Source organism: Anser cygnoides, chromosome 18 (assembly GCF_040182565.1).
Source record: "Anser cygnoides isolate HZ-2024a breed goose chromosome 18, Taihu_goose_T2T_genome, whole genome shotgun sequence".
NCBI lineage: Eukaryota > Metazoa > Chordata > Aves > Anseriformes > Anatidae > Anser > Anser cygnoides.
Window position 1 is genome coordinate 12,384,542 of NC_089890.1, and position 22,323 is coordinate 12,406,864.

The 22,323-nt window shown below is 57.9% G+C and overlaps 1 protein-coding gene across 5 annotated transcripts in view; it reads right to left on the bottom strand.

Moving 5' to 3' along the window:
- MNT (MAX network transcriptional repressor) overlaps window positions 1–22,323 on the bottom strand; it is an 80,170-nt gene that overhangs the window by 26,560 nt on the left and 31,287 nt on the right. The window contains exon 1 of one of the 5 annotated variants that reach the window (XM_066979519.1): window positions 7,228–7,434. The exons of 3 other annotated variants lie outside the window; for them this stretch is intronic. In XM_066979519.1, coding sequence (XP_066835620.1) covers window positions 7,228–7,303 — 76 coding nt within the window. In that variant the 5' untranslated portion in view covers window positions 7,304–7,434. Of the gene's footprint in view, window positions 1–7,227; window positions 7,435–22,323 lie in introns of those variants that run through there. One more of the 5 variants, XM_066979518.1, reaches the window with a different exon arrangement.

The window sequence follows — 22,323 nt, forward strand, 5'->3', positions numbered from 1 at the left end:
AAACAAACTGAAGACACCCTTCACAAAGGCCCCTCAGAGCTCTTGATCTTCCCATCGAAAGCAAGCTCCCCAGCTTTCCTTCCGAGCCGCAGACCAGGGTGAGGACCGGCAGCTCGAGCGACCAGCGCGGGGTCCAGCCCGCGGTGCTGCGGGGGGTCACGGGCTCGGAGGGGCAGCTGGGCTGGCAGGTGCACACACAATTAAGTGCGATTTCAGCTCCTCCTTGACACCCTCAGCAAAGGGACTGAGGACTGAATAGCTCAAGGCAGCCCAACAGCCCCGCAGATCCTCGGGGGTCTGAAGTGCAGCCGAGACGGGCGGGAGGGGGGCTCTCCCCGTGCCCACCGCGCAGCTCCTGCGAGAGGCTGCGGGCGGCAGGGTGCTGCCAGAGGGTGCTGCCAGACCGCCCGGGCCGCGCGTAGCACGGCAGTGACAGCAGTGCCAGCAGCAGCGGGAGGCAACGGCAGATCTTGGCACAGGAGGGCAAAGAAACAGGGTCAACAATCCCTGACCGGCGGACTGCTGCTATTCTGGGGCCCTGATGATCCAGGAATACAGTGCCAGGGACTCTTAACTTCGTCATCTAATAATCTGCCATAATCTCCTGCCTCTGCCCTGGGAACGCCTCCCACCCGCGCGGCCGTAACGGGGCCGCGGTGCAGGCTCCTGGCAGCCACGCTGGGGACCAGGGGCGAGCTGCCCACCCGTGGCAGCACGGTGATCTCCATCAAAATTAGAGCGGCCCAAGTGTCTTTGGGGCCTTTGATGATCTCCGTCACCAACTGCGGATGCTGAGCACTTCTGACTACAAACGCCTCCCCCGGCGCTGCTCAGAAAGGTCACTGATGCACGCAGGTCGCTGACTCCTTCCCCCACAGCCCGGCGGTCTGCAGAGGGGAGGAGGAGAAGTCAAAAGAGATCCTGTTGAATGTCACGACCAGATCTTAGCCCAACTTTCTGGCCGTACCTGCACGGACACATTTTTGCCATCTGGTGTTCCAGCTCAGCTCCTGCACGGCGCGTGCCAGCAGCCAGCACCTCCCCGGCACGCCGCGGGCACTGGAGGCGCAGCCAGGGGCCCGGGGACGATGCCGCAGGGACGAGCGCCGCTTGGCAGCGCCTGGGCACGCCTGTGGGGGAGCCAGCGGCGACTGCCCAGAGAAATACCTGCTCCTACCAGCTCCTTCCAACGGGAGATTCCCCTGCAGAAAAGGGGAAGAAGGGACTCTGCAGAAGCGAGGGGGGAAGATGCGGAACCGCCGTTCCTCTTCCCACTCTCGCCCCATCCCCACGTGGTGCAGCACAATTCGTTTGATTGCTCATTATCAAATAAATAAGGCTCCTATTTCCTCATTCCTACGTACAACCGAGGCTGTTCTCTGGGCTGCACTTGTAGGGGAGGCCAGCCACGCTAGAGAAGGCGCAGTCTGACTCAGGGCTGAGTCACTCAGATGGTGCTGACATAAGAGGACACGCCAGGGAACAGCCGTGGCACTTCCAAGTGCCTGGAAACGAGCTGGAGCCGTGACAAAGCTGTGACCCCTTTACCTGGGTGCCTCTGAACCGTGGCTGGCATTGGCAGAACACGAGCCCCGTTCCTCTCTCCCATCCCTGCCAGAACCCCCGTTTTCTTACCCCTCTCCCAGCTCAGGAGTCTCGCTGCGAGGACGTGCCCGGCGCTGAGTCTGGAGGCTGCCGCTGGGCGCTGCCGCGCTCGGCCGCGGCGTGGTGAAATCAGCCCGCGCCTCCGCACCGCTGCGCCTCCGCCAGCCACACACAGCGTCCCCAAAACCCTCCTCCCTTCAGCAAGACTCCCCTGGCCGGCTGCTGCTGACCCGGGGGCCGCGTTCGGGTGTCGGCCTGGGCCCGGTGCCCCATCTTCCTTCCCACCACCAGAGGCTGGCGCACCAGTCCTGCGCTCTTCCAGGAAGACTAGGTCGTATTTTAAAGCGTGCTACTGGCAAAGGATTCAGAAGCTGGCGATGTACTGCTGGGGAGTAAGAGCTCGTCAGCTTTCCCGGGATTTCAATTCTGTGGCTTTTAAGTTTTGGTAAAACTCATGGCTTAAGTATTTCCTGGTCTCAGGCCCACCTGAGACTGACTGGTGAGCCACCTCGGTGCGCTGACGCCGCGCGCTTCTCAGGCCTTATCTGCAGAAGGCGCCACCATCCAGTGGTAACAACAGAAAACCTTTGATCTGCGTTTTCTCAGCCAGAGGCTTATGACACATTTATGCCCTACCTGTAAAAGCAAAGGAAAACCAGCGCTCGCATACACCGCCCCTCCTCAGTACCAACAGCACAGACCGTCGGTGGCTGCAGCGCGACGGCTTTAGCTCTAACTCTAGAAACCACAAGGACCCCGGTACCCAAGCCTGAGGTAGATTAGAGAAATGACAAGATGACGCTGGTAAGAGAAGGCGGGGAGCAGACATACTTCATCCCTACTTCACCGAGACAGAGGGCTTACCAAGCAGTGAGCATTTCCCCCCCCCAAAGCCATCGAGGCTCCTGGAACACGGGAAGGAAGGTTGGAAAGACCCCCAAGAAACCTTGTGGTTCACTTCCAAGCCCCAGCAAAGAATCAACCATAACGGAGTAACACCTTACGGATGTTTCTCAGCACAACAACCACCCAAATCTCTAGGGATAGTTTGTCTCATGCCTAAGTTTGCTATTCCGGTGCCTAACTGAAATCCTGGTTCAGCCCCAGGTGGTCATTTCAGCTGCGTCTTAGTTACAACCAGCTCCTGGTAGAAAGAAGAAAGAAAGAAAGGATTTTGCATTACTACAAGGAAAAGAAAGTGGATCGAGGCCACTAAAAAACCACCTTGGGCAGCCTCGTCTATACGCAGCCACCTGCATCGCCTTCGAGCAGCGAGGGTGCAGAGCTCGCCACGCTTTCTCTGAGGCAGCACCAACGCCCGGCAGGCTGCCCAGGGGCACGGCTCGTGCCCGCGCTGAGCTCGGGGAGGCGCACGGAAGGGCAGCGGCTCTGGCAGGCAGGAGCAGCTCGCAGAGCCCGGGGCTGCCTCCTGCCCGCTGCGCTGCCCCAGGAGCTCTGCCTGGGCAGGCAATCGGCAGAGCGCTCTCGATGCGAGATGTTACCTCGGTGCTTCTCCACCGTGCATCCGCAGTTTTAAGAAACACAAAGACCAAGTCGTGTACTCTGATAAGCGGTGATTTTCAAGCTGAGCAGCTTCTATGTTCGGAGCAGGACGTGGCACGAAGGCAGCCAGGGTCCCACCCCATCTTCTCCAACGCACGAGAGAAACCAGAGAAACCACTGCCAGCCTGCAGACCCACACAGGACCAACAGCGTGCCTCCGGCGGGCCAGCCAGACAAGGGCAAACCTGTGCTCGTGGAAGGAAGACGCGCCCACCGCTTGCTGTGCCCCCGCAGCCGCGCAGAGCTCCGAGAGCTGACCGCAGCCCTGCGGGACACAGCTGCGCGCCGAGCAGAGCCCCGCTCGTGTCTCACACCTACCACGCAGGACTGAGGCAGACACGGGCTAGGCGACTCCGTGTCACGCGCTGAGCCACGGCCAAACCGGACCCGTCGGTCACTGCCCACCTGCGGGACAGGAGCTCCCGTAACAGCCCTGGGCCCTGCAACCCCAGCCGCTGTGCTCTGCGCCGGGGCCGCACCGGGGGTGCCTCCGCAGGAGCTGACACCAGCCGGCTGTCCGCAGCGGAAGGACCGAACCAGTCACCCTGCAGGTCCCACCTCCGTCACAGAACAGAAGTCCAGGGGCACCTGCAGAAGGCGCGGCGCGCTCCGCGTGTGCCTGGCTGCGTGACAAGGGCCAGGAGCTGGAGCCAGGCCACAGGCAGAGCGGCGGCACGCTGCCTGCCACGAGCACGGCGCTACCGCGGGGCGCTGCACACCGCGGCCCTACCGCAGAGCAACGCTGCTGCGAACCAGCCATGGGGCGGGCAAGGAATTCAGATGGCCCCGTCCACACCCCGTTTGGAAAGGCAGGAGGGCTACAGAGGGGCGCTGAGCTTCATCCCTGTCACGGCACCCGCCGCCGGCCCCGAGGCCCAACCCCCTCACCTGCCCCCAGAAACACCAGCGCGCTCGCTTTTATCTCGCCCTGCCCCGGGACACCGGGAATGCCCCCACCAGCACCAGGGCTCTGGCGCACGACGCACGCGCCGGCACACGGCACAGCCACGGCTGCAGGGCTGCCGCTGCCGTGTCGGCTCTCGGGAGGAACCACCAGACCCGCGCCGTGCCTCACAGCCGACCCTGAGCGCACAGACACGGGGGAACGACCTCACCAGCCCTGCCAGGCACACCAAGAATACCAGAAACAGAAGGACTGAGAAAGCAGGAGGGGGTCCTGGGCTCTGGAGGGATAAACGCACACAGAGGGAGGTTGTTCCTCTTTGCAGGGACCACACAGGGCGCGAGCAAAACCAGCCGAGGTACACAGGCAGAGGAGCAGCTCTGTGCTGCAGCCTGCGGCTTCCCGCCCTGCACCCCGCACGCACCCGGGCAGGACGCGGGCACCAGGCAGCCCCACGGCGCTTGTTGCCTGAGCGGGGGCAGCTGTGGGTCGGGCACCTCGGCCCTCCCGCCTGTGACCCCTCAGCGTGGCCGCAAACCGCAGCCGAGGACTGGAAGCACTGCGAAGCTCAGCGGTGAAACACGAGGCGTCAACAAACGAGCGGGAGATGTGCCTGCCTTTGGCAGGGAGCAGCTGCAAGCTGCAGGCAGGGCTTTGTGTTTGTACCACCGCCCCCAGCCGTGCCGCCCCGCATGCCCGTAAGCACAGGGAAGGCGGGACGAGGCCAGAAGCGAAGTGCCGCTGGTGGGCAGCCCCGCAGCTCCCCTCTGACCGCAGCTCGCTCTGCCTCGGTGGCCGGCCGTGCCCGTGGGAGCAGCGGCTCCAGGCACCACGGAGCCGAAGCGGCCGCAGGAAGGTTTGACCGGAGCTGAGGTTTCCGCAGGAACACCCCGACCCTCGCAGCCCCCAGCGGCCGCACCACCGCCCCGACACCGTCCCTGCTGGCGGCTCAGCGCCCCCGTCCCCTGGTGCCACGGGGAGAACTTCTCGGCAGTCACCGGAGCTGCTGCATGTACGGGAAGGGAACTCGGCTGCAGCCCGATGGAAGTTCCCCCTGCACCAGCACGCTGCCCCGACGCCGGGACCGCAGCGTCCTGCCTGCAGTGGTGGCGAGGGGGCAGCGACCGCTGCCGAACGGCCGCCCTGCGCTCCTCCAGCAGCCGCCTGTGGCTGTCAGCAGCACCGGAGCCTGGAGCGAAGACACTGTGTGTGCAGCGCCTGTCACCCACCAGAGGACCTTCCGCAACGGACCGCATCTCATTCTAGTGGGGACACGATGGGCTCGACACAGGAGAGCAGCACCAGTGGGGAGACTGGGAGCAGGCACGGCCCAGGGCCAGCGCTGCACCAGCCGGGATTCCTGCTTTTCACACCCCCTCGACCCCCCGAAAATCAACAGGCCATCTAAAATACCCGAAAGCACCAAGTTTCAAACAAGCCACATGGAAACCCTTCGCATGTTGAACAGGATTACACCGTGGGACTCCCGCCGCGAGATCAGAGCTCCGATCAGTTTTCACAAAAGCAGCTCTGGTGTTAGCTTTGGCAGGTCCCACCGTGCCGCTCTGCCCGGCGAGGCGGTGACGTGGGGCGTGGGGGGAAGGACCAGCACAGAGCGCATCGCGTCCTGGGGGCCCTGCTGCAGCCTCACGCCCCGCGGCCCGGCATTGAGCCCATCACGGAGCACGGCGCCACGCTGCCGACACGGATGCTGGACGGGAGCCCGGGGCTGCTGCCGGACAGCCACGAGTGCTGCCTTCGGTCCCCAGCTCCGCCAGCGCTCTGCTTGTGGCTCAGAGCTTCAGGGGGGCATTAGACAGGCAGTTAGACGAGATGGGAAGGGACCAGACCGGGGCGCACCAGGGGGTCACTGCCCGCGCTGGCAAAGCTGGGAAAAGGGCAAGGCTTACGGGGTAAGTGAGCAGCACGAAGCAATGCAGAGAGCCCGAGCTTAGCGGGTTGCAGACCAATATGCATGGGAAAAAGCCCTGAGAAAACGAGTACTGGCTACTGGTGATTATGAATAAATGGGTTTTCTCAGAGCGTAAAACATTCTTCTCAGACTAAAATGCTAACCCGGACCTGGAGCAGCCAGGCGCCTCTGATCCACACCAACTGTCCCCGTGCTTGCAAACAGCAGCCAAAGGCCCCCAGCGCGGGGCCCTGCGCACGCCCGTCCCGCTGTACCTACGGGCGCGGAAGCCGCGCGCTTACAGAGGAAGGGGCCGCCGGCAGCAGCGCCGCGGGGCTGCGGGCACGGGGCACGGAGCAGGGCTTCGGAGCCCCGACCCGGAGCCCTCGGCCGGAGGCGCTGCAGCAGGCGGCCGGCACGGGGCGGCCGGCGGGGGCTGTGCCCCGGGGCTTCACGGTTACAGCACCGGGCGCGTAACGCCCGCCTGCCCCCACCTCCCCGGCCTGCTGCCGGGGTCCCCCGCAGGTTCACGGCACCCAGCCGCCGTCACCGCCGGGGCGACCGCTCACGGCACGGCCGCCACCGCCCGCAGGAACGGCCCGCCCAGCACCAGGCGACCGCGGCGGTTTCGCTTTCGCTCCCCCCCCGGGCCCCGCGCCCGGCCGCCCCGCACGGCTGCGGACCCCGCCCGGCCCCGCGCCGCCCCGGTGCCCCGCCGGGTGCCCGGCCCCGAGCCGCGCCGCCCCGCCCGGGCCCGCGGGGCTGCCGGGGGGCCCCACGCGGAGCGCTCCCGGCTGGAGGCGCCCCCGGGCAGGGGCGGGGGCTGCGGCCGCACCGAACCGCGGCTCCCCCGGGGCCGTGCCTCGCCGCCGCCCGCTCGGGGCCCGCCCAGGCCAGGGGGGGGCCGCGCTGGGGATCCCGCCCCGGGGCCCCCTCCCGGGGCCCCCCAACGCGCGGCGGCGCCCGGGGCTCGGCGGGGCGGCCCCGGCACCGCCCCCACGTGACCCGGCGGCACGAGGCCCCGCGGGAAGGGGCGGGGCCTCCCCCGCGCGCACGTGGAGGGGGGCGGGGCCTGCGGCGTCACGCAGCGGCGGCGCGCCCGGCGGGAGGGGAGGGGCGGGGGCGGCCCCGCGTGCTCCCCCCCCCCCGGCGCCCCCCCCCTCGACCCCGGCCCCGGCCCCGCTCCCCCCCACCCCGCCCGCCGCCCCCGGCGCCGGCTCCGCGGCGGGCCCCGGGCCCTTACCACGTGCGTCCCGCTGCTGCTGCTGCGCCTGCCACTCCAGGAACCGCGCCGCCTCCAGCAGCGTCTCGATGCTCATGGCGCGGGCCCCGGCCGCCGCCGCCGCCGCCCGCCCGCTCCTCGGCCCGGCCGCAGGCGCCGCGCCGCCCCGCGGCTCAGCCCCGCCGGCAGCAGCGCTGGCGACAAGATGGCGGGCGGCAACAGCAACACAACGGGCGGGCGCTGGCGCGGCCCCGCTACTACGCGCCGGGCGGCGGCAAAACGCGGCGCGGAGCGGCGGCTCCGCCCGGACGGGGCGGGGCGGGGCGGGCGGCGCGGGGCGGGGAGGGGGCGGCGGGCGGGGCGCGGGCCCGGCGGCGCCGCGGGGACGGCCGCGGGGCGGCGGGCGGGCGGCGGGCCGGGCCCCGCGGCTTGGGGGGGCGGCGGGCGCGGCGGCGGGGCGGAGCGGGGCCGGGCCGCGCCGCGGGCGGTCCGCGCCGGGCTTTGCGGGCCGCCCTCCCCCCGCAGTGCGCCGGCGGCACGCGGCGAGCTGTCAGCGCGGCGGCGGCCAATGGGCGCGCAGCACAACACGGCGTGCTGCACCGCCACATGGGCGCCCCGCGCCGCCGCCGCCCGCCTTAAAGGGGCCGCGCCGCGCCCCGCCCGCACCGGCCCGGCCCCACCGCGGCGGGAGCGGGGCCGGGGGAGCGGCGGGGCGGGGCGGGCGCCCGGGGGGAGGCGCGCGGCGGGGCCCGGCCACAGCCGGACGCGGCCGCTCCGCGCCCGCCGCGGGGGAAGCGCCTCAGGCCCGGCCCCGCGTGCGGCCCCCGGGGAGCTGCCGCCCGCCGCGCTCAGCGCCGTCCCGCGGGCCCCGGCGGGCCCCGGGCGGGCTCCGGGCGTCTCCTCCCGGGCTCCTCCCCGGCCCCCCGCTGTCACCCGGCAGCGCCCAGGGGCGTCCCGGCAGCGCCGGGCGGGACCCGCAGGCCGCGCCCCTGTGCCCGCCCGGGGCGGCTGCCGGGGGCGTCCCCGGGGACCGCTCCGCCGCCGGGGCCTCAGAGCTCCGGCCGCCTCTGCAGGGCCCCGCCGCGCGCTGCCCGCAACGCCTGCGGCACACGGGGAGGGCTGGGGCCGCACAAACGGCCCTGGCTGCCCGGCCCTGCCCACGGGCCGCGCTCCCCCGGCGGGGCCGGGCCGGGCCGGGCCGGGCCGTGCCGCTCGGCAGCAGCCCCGTGTCGGCGCAGCACGGCGGGCGGCACGCGGCTGTCCCGGGGAGCTGAGCAGAGCCGCGCGGGGAGCCTTGAGCTGACGTTTCCCCGGTGCCCCGCTCCGTGCCCCGGCCGCACTCGGACGTATTTCGGAGGTGCCGGCGCACGCCGCACCCAGACCCCGCGGCGGCGGAGCGGAGCGGAGCGGGGCGCCGAGGGGCGAGCGGCACCCGGCAGCCGCGGGCGGAGGGCGGCCGGGCCAGGCTGGGCAGGGCGGGGCGGGGCGGGGCAGGGCAGGGCCGGGCCGGGCAGGGCGGGCGGGCGGCTGCCGTCGCACTGTGCGCTGCGGGCTGCCAGGCTTCTGGCACCCAAACGGCGGGGCGTCCAGGCAAGGTAACAGAAGGAAAAAATAAAAACCAGCTGGCTCGGGCTGGCCGAGAGGGCCGGCAGGAAGGCCGCAGCGGAGGCTAGCGTCGTGCAGCCGAAGCTGGCGGTGAGGGGCAGCTCGCAGACCAGGTCCGTGTGGGTTAGAAGCACAGCAGCCCACAGATTCTTTCTTTAATCACTGCTCTCTTTTCTTTCGTACCACACGTAGTCCTACAAACCACACAGGTCCACAGAACGTCCTTCCTGAGGGCCCCAGTTTTAAGAATTGCCTTTCTGCTGTCCAGCTGGATTTACAAAAAATGCCTCTAACAGCAGCGCTCGCGCGGTACCCGCCTGCAGCTTTGCAGGCAGCTGCCCAGACACCGCCTGCAGCTCCTGCAAGTGTTACAAACTCTTCAGCAGGTCACGAACAAAACAAAACAAAAACCAACAACCAACCTCAGAAAAAACCCACCCACAATGTCAGGGAAGCTCACTGAAAACACAGCAGCCAATGGTCTAAAGGAGACAGACGTTAAAAACAAACAGCTCTTGCAAGAAACATTTTCAGATCCTTTTGCATAGTTGGGAGGGGAGCTGTGCTCACTGTTCTAGGAGACAGAACTTTCCTTCTGGCTGTCCAGTAACGTCTTGTGCAACACATTAATCTCCACGGAGAGTTGTTTGTTCTGAAACCTTGAGCTCAGCGGGCTCTCGACTGCTAAGCTAGCTTCTGACTTTGGCAGCTGAAAGTATAAATCAGTGCCATTAAACATTCATATCAGAGTGACGTTTCCTGATTAAATTCATTTATTGGAGCTTTTGGAACCACCCGATGCAGCAGCTTGGCAGCATGGCCAAACTCCATCAGCTGTGTATCCATCTACCTCTGGAGGAGCGCGCTGAGGAAGGGTTTCACTGAGCCCTTGGACCCTGTTACCAGGGACAGCAACAAAGCAGCACACTCAGACCATTTGGATTGACTTTGTGAACGCTCAGGGAGAGTTTTTAAAACCTTGCGTATGTGCTAAAAGTACAAAGAGGTCCAACTTCTACCCCGTTACGCCCCACGCTTGTAAGGAGAAGACACGGGCTGTGTGTGCAGCAGTACACGGAGCCCAGGCAGTTCCAGGGCTGAGGACACCCACAACGATAGCGGTTAGCTGTGAAGTCAGAGTCGGCCTTCCCCACAGGCTGCACGGCCCCGCGGCCGCTGGTCTGGCTTACTCTGCTCCTCCTCATCGGGCTGCTCCTGGAGACAAGGCGCGGGCAGGAAATACTCGCAGGCTGCCGGAGCCTTCCCAGAGAGAGCCACCGAGGCTCTTGCTGCGCAGCCTGCGGCACTGCTGCTTCTCCCGGGCCTCCGTGCGGCTCTGCCGGCCTCCGGGAGCTACAGCCGCCCACCACGCCCTCCGTCCGACGGGGACAGAAGCACTCCGCAGTCCCCATCCACAGTTCTGATACTTTCAGTCAAATCCTTTCACTCTCGCTTTTTCTCATCTTCAAAGCCCAGCTGTAATTTACAAAACGAGAGTTTCAAGCTCTCTTCAGGAGCTCCCTTTACAAGTATATGTGGTTTGAGAACGCTGCGAATTCTTATTTGTTTAGTATTTTCTGTTTAGTCAGTCCTTTTGAAAATACCGGATGGTATTCAGGTGGTACGGATATTAACATTCGGCAATCCAGCAGAAGTAAGTTTAAAATCAATGGAGTTGAGCACGAATGAAAACTCTTCCCATATTCTTTATTCCCATGTTCTTTATTTTCAGGGTTATTGATGGCATTATATCATCTGAACGGCTTTTGATTCATTTAGATGTATTTATGATCGTGATGTACAGACATTGACAATCCAGGGAGAACAAGCAGTGGTTACAGGCCCCACTGCCTTTCCTTATGTCCACTCTTCCCCAGCATGACCCTGTCGTACAGTGCCACCTATACACGGAACGCCACGAGATCTCCTCATGTCCCAGACGTCGTACACCGTACTGGGGATATGCCGGACGTTTAAAGAACAACAACTTCGGCTGTGCAGCTCTGGAGGAACAACTGCTACGCGGCTGAAGACTTGACCATCTCCTTCTTCCTGTTACTCTGCTTATTTCCCTTCTTCCTGTACAGCAAACAGCTTCTCCCTGCACGAAACCATCCTCCGAATTTCGGCACCACGTGACCGTTGGTGCATTCGGCTTGCTCGCAGCGCTCACCGCCAAGACGTCCCCCAGCTCCGAAGTGACTCGCTTCATTTCCTGGCGGGAGGCGCCTGGAGCAGGAGGCGGCGCGAGGCTGCGAGAGCAGCTGCGGGGTGCTTGCGCTGCTGGCACGAGGAGGCTGCTGGCGGCGTCCGACCGCCCTGGGGATGGGGAGAAGGCGCTGCCCGCGCGCTGCGGCTGAGGAGCGGCCCGCTCCCCGAATCTCTGTGCCTGGTGCTCCTGTCCCGACCCTCGCCGCCCCTCTGCAGCCTGGGACATCCCACCGAGTCCCTGCGATCACAGAGCGGCGACTGCTCCGCGGGCTTCACACGGCGATTTCGTGGGTTTTGTCTCATCGGGAAGAAGCTTTATGGAACATCCCATCCTAGCTGTGCCTTCTGGCAGAAAGAATAATGCCTGAGTGGGAGCTTTTTTACTGCCACGATGAAGTCGTATCCCAGCCAAAATGAGTTTTCTTTAATTTGAAATATAGTTGGCTTTAGAGCATTTGGGTAATGTAAGCTCGTTAAATGTCTTTTTAAACCCTAGCTAAATTACTTTCTGAAGTTAAATAATCCTCTCTACTCACACTATTTCTAAACTTCTGTAAGAAGTTATGAGCAATTCAGATAATGGACCTTCTGCCACTTCAGCTAAAAGCTCACGTTCTCAGGTTCTCCGTCGTCTACCGCTCGTCTCCCTCATTTTAGCACTATTTGTTCTCACACGCTTGTCTGTTACTTAGCTCTGCAGCCTAGGTCTTGCCAAAACCTCTGCTAAATGGGGAGTGACCCTGAGCGCCGGTGGCAGCGCCGGGACTCAGCTCTGCTTTCTGTGCTCCAGACCCTGAACCCTCATCACCTGCCCAGCTCGGGACTCGCGGCTCTGCTCAGCGCTCGTGAATCTGCTGCGCTCTGCTCCTCCCCTGCGCTGAAGGAACAGCCTCTCACTTCGGGCCTCTGAATAATCCTTCTGGAGTCAGTACTGCTGGAAGTTTCATTGTCTGCTTAAATACTTTGTTGCTCAGGGCCCAAATTATCACTGAACGTAAATGATTGCATGAGTCTTTTTTCTCCTTTTTTCAGGATTCACGCTGGATCAGAAACTACACCAACCGCACTCACACGAAAGCTGGAGTTTATCTCAGTATTCTCATTCTGAAATTTGTGTTACATAGAAAAAACCCACAAGGGTGAAAACGATCAGCGCTCTTTCCTGGCGGAAGCATTCTGACATTCTGTGCAGTCCTTTTATTTATGCTTTTAATGACGAATAAATTCTTACTGTAACTATTTAACCTTGAGGAGCAGCTAGGCAGAGCTGAGGGGATGAGTGTGTCTCGCACAGGTCTGCGGGTCTGGCTGGAAACCTCCCCGCTGCTGTGCGCAGACACAGTCTGTCCGTCCCCGACATGCCACCCTCGGGCAGCGCGGGGAAGTGCCGGCACCGGCTTCGCAGCGTCTCAGAAACCCTCCAGGTTTCTCCGGGCTTTACCCAGTCATCTCCATCGTGTGTCCGGTAACTCTGGCAAGGCATAAGGACAGCTTATATTATGCTACGACACGCCTTCCAAAAAATCTCTAGCTGTGAGCTGGAAATATCACAAGCAGAAGTCAGCGTGTCTGCAGGTAACTCGTCCCCGTGGTTAATTACCTGCTCCAACAACGAGCTGTGCTTCGCTTTCCCTGTGAAGATGACCGAGTTCAGCTTCCAGCCGCTTGGCCTTGCTGCAGCGATCTCTGCTGGCTCAGGGGACTGATCAGTACCTCGTGTTCCTCCCCCAGAAACTTCCGATATTTTGCAATGCAATCATCTTGCAGTCTTCTGGGAAACCAAACGGACTGACTCGTTGACTGTAAAATGTATTACTACGAAACCTCCAGAAGCATTAAAGGTAGGCTTTTTTTTGTTTGTTTGTTTGTTTTTTTCACTCTCTCCATTTTTAAACCACTCTTGTGGACACCAAAGCTCTAAAAGCTCTATGCAACATATTAATGTCAATCACATCAATACCATATACATTAGCCAAATCTCTCTTACTGCTACACCAGCCTTACATACACCCAGGCAGCCCTTTGTATGGCTTGCTGCAGCACCGCAGGGACATCATCCCTACAAGCTCCACTCCTGGCTACTTTCTCCTTAACACCATCCAAACCCAGTAAGAAATGGGGATGCAAGAGTCTGGGCGAGTGAACCTCATCTGCCTGGTGATGGAGAGGGGTGTGTAAGCGTAAATAGGTCCTGATTTGCTGAGCGAGGTGCCAGCGCCCAGCCAGCGAGTGCCACTCGTTTGGAGAGGATGCGCAGTGTTTTTCACAGCTCACGCGGCCCAGCCCCGCGTTGCGCCCTGAGCCGCAGAGCCCTCACTGCCGCCTCCGTCGCGCAGCCGCCGCGCTGGGCGGTGGTCTCCAAGCGTGGGTGTTGGTAACGCTGGGGGTAAGCAGGCACGGCTGAGGCAGGGTGCGAGGAGCCACACGCAGCCATCTATCTGCAGCGCCGAACAATCCCTGTCAATAACCCCACCGCAAATGTCAGCCTCTGACACGGTGTCAATATCGCATTGTGTGAGGATAATGCACCGTCTCGGTAAAGGCCGGCGTCAAGACCAGTTTGCTAGCCAGCATTGTGTGATCAGAACCACGGGGTTTTTCACACATAGGGTCAGTCATTTGATGGACGGAAGCCGGTGCGTTTAGGTGAGATCATTACGGCGTTGCTGAATGGCAGCGTTTGGAGTTGTTCAGAGCAGCGCTTCTCAGACACCAGGCTGGCCTCTCCGGGGAGGCTGTGACCTCTGAGGGATGCAGGAACTGGTCTGGAGAAAATGGGAAGAAAAATATTTGCTGCTCCCTGCAAGTTCATTTGCTGAGGACTCAGCAAAAGAACACTTAATAGATGCTTCTCGTTTTTGATGATTTAACCAAAGCTGACCCAGCACGAGAGCACGGTCAACACATCCTGGCCCGCTTTGCTGCAGCCAATAAAGAGGAAGAGTATTAAAAATATAATGAAGTTGTTACAGAAATTACATACCTAGCATCAACATCTGTGCATGGCTTAAACCCATACAGGAGTGTATTAAGCTCTTCAGAGACAAAGTCTCTGCACAATGATAGTGCAAACAGTCAGATAATTTATGCATCAAGAGGCTATTTTATATTTAAATGTATTCCTTAATACACAGGTATGAAAATTAAAGTTTCTGAAGAGCTCAAACCAATCCAATTTGATAAAAGTTCTGAAAAATGATTTTATTTAGATTTATGATCAACATCTGCACGGTTCTTAAAAATACAGTCTTCCCTTTCAGTCTGTATGTGCTCATGCTTGTACTGAACATTTGTATGCCATAATATATGGCCATGTTAAAATGGGATGGTAGCAAAAGCAGATTTTAAGGAACAACAGCTCTAAAAATCATCCTTTGTGCTTGTGGTAGGATTACATTATTAGACGCCACAAAATGAAACCTCAGTAACATAAAATAATGTTTGAAAATACCCCCCTTTTCAAAAACAGACACTAAAAAGCAAGAGAACTCAAAGTTTGCCTGTATCTTAAAAGAGTCATTGTCCGGAGCTGTTCTGAAGAGGGCCGAAGCAATCGCACTGCCACCATCCAGTTTAGCAGGCGGTGTACCCATTAATTATTCAGCATTCTAAAGTCTAAAAATCGATGCTTTACGCTGTGTAATCCTGCTTAATGTGACAACCAAAAAGCCAATTTATGAGCAATTCTAGGTTAGGTTTCCCCACAAAGCCTCAGGAACTGGAATTACAAGACAGAGCACGAGAAACGAGCCCTTGCCTCTCCTACACCAGACGCCTGTACCGTTTTCTAGGATACACGCTGGGTCGACAGCATGCACCATGCTGCTCGGAGCTGGCTCCACCCGAACCCTCCTCCCCCTCGCAGTGCAATTAATAAGGAGCTCTGCATAAAATGCTGACGTGAGTCTTTTTAAATGTCCGTGCTCCCTGAAGTAGTAATTCTGTTACCGCTCAAGCCCTCGCACACCTCGCTGTTGTTTCTAAGTTTTGGTGGCATGAATCACAGAAAGGGAGAAGCGATAGCGCCGGCAAACTCCGACCTGCACGGATTACTGACAGTGGCATCGCTGCAATCAACCTAAATAGTAGCTGTACATAAACAAACAGACAATAATAGATAGTAAATTCATCTGCATTCCCTCCAGGACCGAGCATACGATCAGGGCTTAAATAATTAATGCTCTGGGCTTATCATGTACCTTTCACCCCGGGATCTCAAAGCACTTTGCAGCGTGTGGGGAAAGATTTTTATTTTGCTGGAGAAAATAGGGTAGAGGAAGATTAACTGATTGGCCAAGGTCATGCTGCGTTAACATTTCCTTTCTGCTTACCATTTAACTGGATAGCTGCTATGACCTTGTAAAGCTACAAGAAGGCTGCGTTTAAAGCTAACAATGTAAAGATAATCTCCCTTAAAGTGTGCCATATGGTTGTGATTAGGCAAAGGAAAAAGCTTCAGAATGGCTGGTCCTGCGAGTGTTTACAGTGTTCTCTGGGGTATAATAGCTGAAATTTTCAGCAGAGCCTAGAGAAATAGATGCAAAACTCCCCCACAATTTCAAGAAAAAATGGTTACTCAGCATCCCCGGGACCTGCTGAGGGCATCAAGCCTGTGTATCTGCGGACGCTTCCCAATCAGAAGAAATGCAGCACTATGGCGAGATCGCGGAAGGTCCTTTCCTATGGCAGATTTGATCCAGGACACTCGAGGTGTCACCGCAAAGCCTTAAGACAAATATTTCAGCATCGGACACGTATTCTATAATCGCTACACCCGTGCCCTTCTCCTTCAGGGCGCTCCCCACCACCTCCTGCTGCCGCAGCCCCGGAGCACGGTGTTGAGGCGAGCGGGAGGGCTCGGGACCACGGCCAGGCTCCTGCTGGCGTGAGCGAGGGCGGTGCACGTGCTGCCCGCCTGCTGCCCTGCCTCCCCGAGCAGGGCCTGGTGGCTGCAGCCTGCACATGGTGGCCTCGAGGGGAGCACTGCCCGCCGGCACAGCCTCGCCTCCAGCCCGTGTTCGGCTGGGCCGCCACCCTCCTGCGGGGCAGACAAACCGAACTTCTCCCCAGTGGGTTTTCAAGGGGAGGAGGATGCCGTAGCATTTAACCGTCTTTTGTCGTCGCCCTAAACTGATTCTGCAAAGCTGCGCCAGCTGCAAGCACCGCTCAGACGGGCTCCGAGCAATGGGCTACAGAAACGGAGCCACTTGACTTGGCAGGGAAATAAAACAATCCCTTCTCGCTGCGCAGCTCCCCCAGCAATGAGTCAGTAGGCCTGACGGAACAGAAAACACGAGTTGCCATAGAAACTCTCATGCCTTCCACCAGGAGGAGAAAAAAATGTAGGCCAATATTTCTGCTTAGCTGGCTCCTGTTCTCGGTCTGCTACTCGGCCCGCCTGGATCCCAGGGCTGCGTTAACAACCCGGATTTGGTTTGCCCCCCGCTGAGAAGCGCCCGTGCCCCCACCGCCTTGGAAAGCTGCTGCTCTGCGTGTGCACAGGTGTGCGTGCATGCACACAACGTGCACAGACACTCACAGACACACGCACACACACACACACTGGCCGAGGCCGCGCCAAGGGGCCGTGGCGGTGTTGCTGCGAAGCAGGAGCCCGGCTGCCCACGGCGGGCTCAGCTGCTGGAGCGCCGGGAGCGCGGCACTGCTGGCAGCACCAAGCGGCAGCTCCGCCGCGGTCACACTGCGGGCACGGCAGGGGACAGGCAGAGGGTGACGAACAGAAGGTTCCCGTGGGGTTGCTGCGGCCGCCTCTCACCTAAACCAACAGCTCTCCTCCCCGCTGCAGTTCTGCGCCCCCGCCTCGGGCACCGAGACCCTCCTGGGCAGTCCCGGTGCAGCAGGAGAGCAGCAGCAGCAGCAGGGGTCCCGCTCCCCTCCTCCCCTGGCAGCCCCACCAGGGAAGCGCTGTGCCCTAACTGCGATCCTCGGAAACAGGGGTACTTCACGGACAGCGATTGAAATGACGGAGGAAGCACACGGCTCCACAGCAGGACGCCTGCCCAGCCACCAAAAGCCCAGAGACGTACTTTTCTGTCCCGTCCGACAGCCCCCAGAAAGCACAGGAGCAGGTGCGTAAGGCAAAGAGCCGCCCGCTGGTGATGGACCGACCCGGGGTCTGACAGCCGGAGGGACAGGTGGCTGCTGCTAACTCCTCCCTTCCAAAGGGATTCTTTGGTCCGGGGGCAGGAGGAGGAGATCTCAGTCTGTGAGCGATCTATGCCACCTGAGCAGTGATGTGACTGCTAGGTTTAATACCACTTTCAAACCCCTCTGGGTAAAGACAGCTTAATGCAATTACCCACTGATTGTGAGTGAAGAAATATCCCTAAAAACCAACTCCTACAACACATTTACTTCAAGAGAATCTTGAGAGAAAAGTTTTCTTTTTGCTCTGAAATTATGAGTGAAATAAGACCAAAGAACTAATGGGACTGCTTTACTCTTTGAGCAGTAGCAGTCTGCAGCAGCACAGAGCACTCCTGCCGCACTGAGAGCTGCGTGAAGTGATGCTGGCATGGGCTCGACCCTTGGTGAGGGCGTAAACCAAAGCAACACTCTTATAACAGCGCTGGCGTTACTGCCTCGGAAAGAATCCACTGGTTCCCACTTCCAAATGTATTTCGCTCGTGCCCTGTAACTGATCCAGTCTGAGTACTCGTCCCACTATAAAAACGCTAGCAGTGATTTTGAAATGTAAACCACAAGTCAAGTGCAAACGTTGCCACTGGAGCGGCAACTGGTAGCTCCACATACGCCGAATTCCCCAGTCTGAAGACACGACGAGCAGGGCTCATCGCGCCCGACGTTGCTCTGCTGCCCAGCGCCCGCAGCTGAGCCATGCCACGCGCCGTGTCCCCGCTGCCCACCTCGCCGGGCGCTCCAAGCACCGCAGGCCCCGCACGCCCCTACCCGGAGCGCAGCACCTGGCCTTCACCACTGCTGCAAGAGTCTTCTTATCCTGCTCTGCTCTGCTCACCCTGCCACCCTTCGGTCTGTTGCTTATTTTTTTCTATTTCAACTGCTTGTTTTCTGTAGCAAGATTTGCCTATTTCAGCAGTACCTTGTTTCTTCGTACTTACTGCAGTACAAGCAGTTACTGGTCACTGCTTTTTTCATGTATCTGCAGTGGGAGCGGAAGAGTCAGTAAAATTTAGAGGTACCATTCACCGTGTAGGTTTAACAAAAGTAGAACAAAATTCAAGACAAACTTTGCGATGTTTTCACAGGGGAAGGAAGAGTCTAATTCTGTGTCTGCCGCTCTGCCTGATTCAGTATGTGGGACACTTCCCTCTGGGAAGGAAGATAATGTAGAGTTAAAAACTAGAAGTCCTACATTTACTACAAGATGAGAACTTCAGAGTACAATAAAGCTCTATGATAGTTTATGGAGGAACGTTCTTCAAAAGCATACAATTACAATACTGAAGAACACATTTCTTCCGGTTTCTATCATAATGTTAAACTATTTTCAGATTATGGGAAGTTTGAGAAAGTAAATGCAGTATGAACCAAAGCACGACGCAACACAGGCAGCCCCACACCAGCTTTTTCCCCAGGCTGGACCTTTGCCGGGCAGCCCTTTTAGGGCCCAATCTCTGGAGCAGCAGGACACGCACGTCGGAGCGATGCCACTGCCCCGTGTTCTCTAGTGACGACGCAGCTCCAGCCCCCTGCCAGGGGAAGCAGCTCGCAGGCTGCTCCCCACTCCACGCCAGAGCTTGGTCCAACCACAGCTGCCTTCCCGTCCGGCAGCCGCTGCTGACGAGGTGCTGTGAATCTGATGAATTCTTTTGAGCCAAGAGAGTCAAAATTTTGCAAATGTAAAACCTAATCCTGCAAACAGCCATGCATATCGATTTGCTGCCCTACTTCATTTCAAGGGGCAACTCACGAGTGACTTCAGTCACTTAATGAACCTAGGCTGAAATCATACTGACATCTCAATCATAAACATGGAGTTTGCCATTTGCAAAGTGTCATTAAATCTTTAAAAATATAAAATTCCACAGAATTACTACTGAAAAAGTCCTTAGTTCAAAGCAAAACCAAATATTTCTGTTCGCAGTTCTAAAAACTATGGGCGGATATGGTCCCCTTGATACCGTAACCTACAGCTGAGCAAGGAGCCTACGCTTAGTGCACAGGACTGTGATCCTCAGGTCAGCAGCAGTGCTAAAGCTGAGCCCATGCTTACTCGCTAAGCTGAAGTAGATCCTGATCACTTTATTGATTCCCAGCTTCATCCAAAAAATAAGAAAAGCACTGAAGTTTGCTTCGCAGAGCTGAAGGTAGGAAGTGAGAGCTCACTCCATCTCAAGATCTCTGCTAAAGAGATCACTTCTCACCAAAATAATCTACGAAGTCCAAAGACGCAAGTTCAGCAAGAAGATTTAAGTCATTGTAACAGCATATCTAGAAAGTAACACTATTCAAGCATACGCATTAGGTTTGTGTTTACAGGGGGGGGGAAAAAAAAAGAAGAACTATGGAGGAAATTCTCTGTACGAGGATAGGTAACAGGCAACCAACTTCTCAACATGCCAATTTTAAACGTTTTTTCTTTTTTACCAAAATTCCAGGAGCTATCTCATATAGAGTGTTTTCTGTGTTACAAGGAAGAGAGATAATTGGTGAGTGATCAAAGATTTCTGCCTGGTAATTTACAGTCAATTTGGGGCAGGATTCCTGTGGAGAGGAAAACCAGCTAACAGTAGGAAGCTAAATGATAAAAAACTCCTATGGAGGTGGTTCTCCATTCATCCACATCTCCCGTAAAAATGCAGCAAGACGTATAAACCTGCTTTCCTGTGAAGGGCGTCAGAAACGCGGCTCCTTTGTGATGCTGCAGTGAACCTGCTTTCTGTCGGAAGAATCCTGATTCACAAAGGAGTTTATCGCAGCTGTGAATCCTCCCGGATGGCTCGGGGCCCAGCGCCCCGCGGGGACTCGGAGCCGGACGGGACCGCGCGTCCCCCGCAGGGCCATGAGCTGGGCCATGCTCCGGGGAGGCGCCTTAGATCCAGCAGACGGCCGCTTCTCACACGGCCATTTCTGCAACGGCAGAGAGATTAACCCGGGTGGGAGACCGACCTGAAGGGCTCTCACCAGAAGGACCAAACGAGCGCTGCCGACGGGAAGGAAAGGCAGAGCACGGCGGGACGGGGCTGCCCGCGGGCCAGCTGCCAAAGCACCCTCGCTGGGCACGAGGAGCGGTGCTGGACCCGTGGCCCCACGTTCACCTTCCTGGGTCAGGGCGAGAAGCAACCTCTGCCTTCATCGAGCAGTATGGCCTGGGTCATTAAAGCACTGCCAAAGCTGGGATATAATTACCGGTGTGGCTGGCACTCCGTTCAGACTAGCGGAACAAAGGCATTCTACAAGAAGTGACCGCTGCTCGCCGGCCTGGTGCCCCAGCACCAAGGGGACGCCTGCAGGTGGCCGAACGCCCGGCGGTGCTGGGCACCGGCCACACTTAAGACAGCGTTGGCCGAGGAGTCGACAGCCTGCGCTGCATGGACCAGGCAGACAACAGAAGCGCTGCCGTAAAAGACTTACCCAAGGCCAAACAGAGACCTGACCAGGCCCGAAACCTGCTTTTTCCCCGAAGCGCGCACTGCCTTACCCGCAAGGCTGTGCTTTCTGCCTGCCTCCACGCCCTGCTGAGAGCAGCTGTGTCTGTGTGGGTGCACCTACGGTGCTGCCTTACCCGTCAGTGCTCTGGGCGCCACGATGTCTTCATGATATCAAGAATTAAAAGGAAATGTTTTATAATAATGGAAGGCATGCTGTGCTAGTGATTCCAAATGTTTTTAATAAACCTAGATCATTTTTTTCCCCCACTTTCTCCAGATTTGAAAGCTCAATTAATTTTGTGCTACAGCTCTGTCTATCATTTCAACCACATGTGGCAGAGCAAGAATTCACGTGAGACAATAGTTAATTTTTGGTATCTTCTGCTGCCTAATGACAGGTGTGCTGTCCTAAATAATTAGCTTTCCAAAAGGGATCCCCTTAACCCTTCTCTAAAACTGGTTAGTGATCTCGGTTTTACTTCATTAAGCTCCTGACAGCTCAATGTACTCACATCTGTTACTGTTTGGTAGTTCGATTCCAAGAACACAAATCGCTTCAAGAATTGGCAACGAATTCATTCAGGCTCGTGATGCAGATCAAAATCCATCTGTTTACTAATCAAAAGCCATATTTTAACCATGGTATAATAGTGGAGTCAGTGATATCGTAACTTAAGACTTTCTCTCTGCCCTAAACGTGATAGATAGGTAGTACTCTTCGTTTAAGCTATATTAATTTGAATTAGATACTTAAAATGCAAGTACTCTGCTAGTCAGGCAGTTGTATACCGGAGTTAATCCATCTGTTTGCACTGGGCTGCGTCTTCAGGCATTTTTTACCTACAGGCTTAACCTGGAAGCTTGTACCTTCTTTTTTATAAATTTATTTTTAATTCCAGGTAAGACCTTGGCCTGTATCATCCCACCTTTTTATCATTTAACTGCAACAACGAACTCAGCACTGCGCTCTCTGCAGATGGCTCCTCTTCCTGCATGCTTTCGACATAAACAAAACCTTCAGATTCCAGATACATGGCATGCTTTGTTTTCACCAGCACTGCATACTTCATTTGTTTAGGAAGCTGGAAGCTGTACAATGAGTAAGGCAGGAACAGAAAATGTTCCCAAAGGACTGAACTACATCTCTAGCAGCCATTCTGTTCACCAGTGTGATGTGTTTTTTTTCTCCAAGTGAAATTTCAGGCCTTGCATTTTAACAGATGTACTCCCATTGTAAGAAAAACAGCAAAACATTTAATAAATTAAATAGCTGTAGAATACCGAATTGGGTGGTGCGATCCAGCGTGGCATTCCGTTTCTATTGCATCAATCACTGAAAATATGATACTAAATTATATCGAGGTGGAAATAATGTGATGAATCAAACAATAGCTTAAGTTTCCAATTACTTATCCCTGCAATGTAAAATATATTGCCTTCCCCAACAAAATTTACAGCTGACTAAGGTCTATGAACGCTCACCTCAGCTCAGGTGATGCCAGAGGAATTAACAGAACTGCAGCTTCGTAGAACACCAGGCAGCCCATGCATGCTGGGCTTCTGCCTAGAGAAGGCTGCAGGCTTGGAGACTTCTCTCTGTGCAGCTGGGGAATTCAAGGGGAAGCCTATGGAAAAACGAACGATAATTTGCTGAGTACAGGGAAGCATGCTCTCTTCAAGAATTCCCTCAAATGATTGATGAAAACAC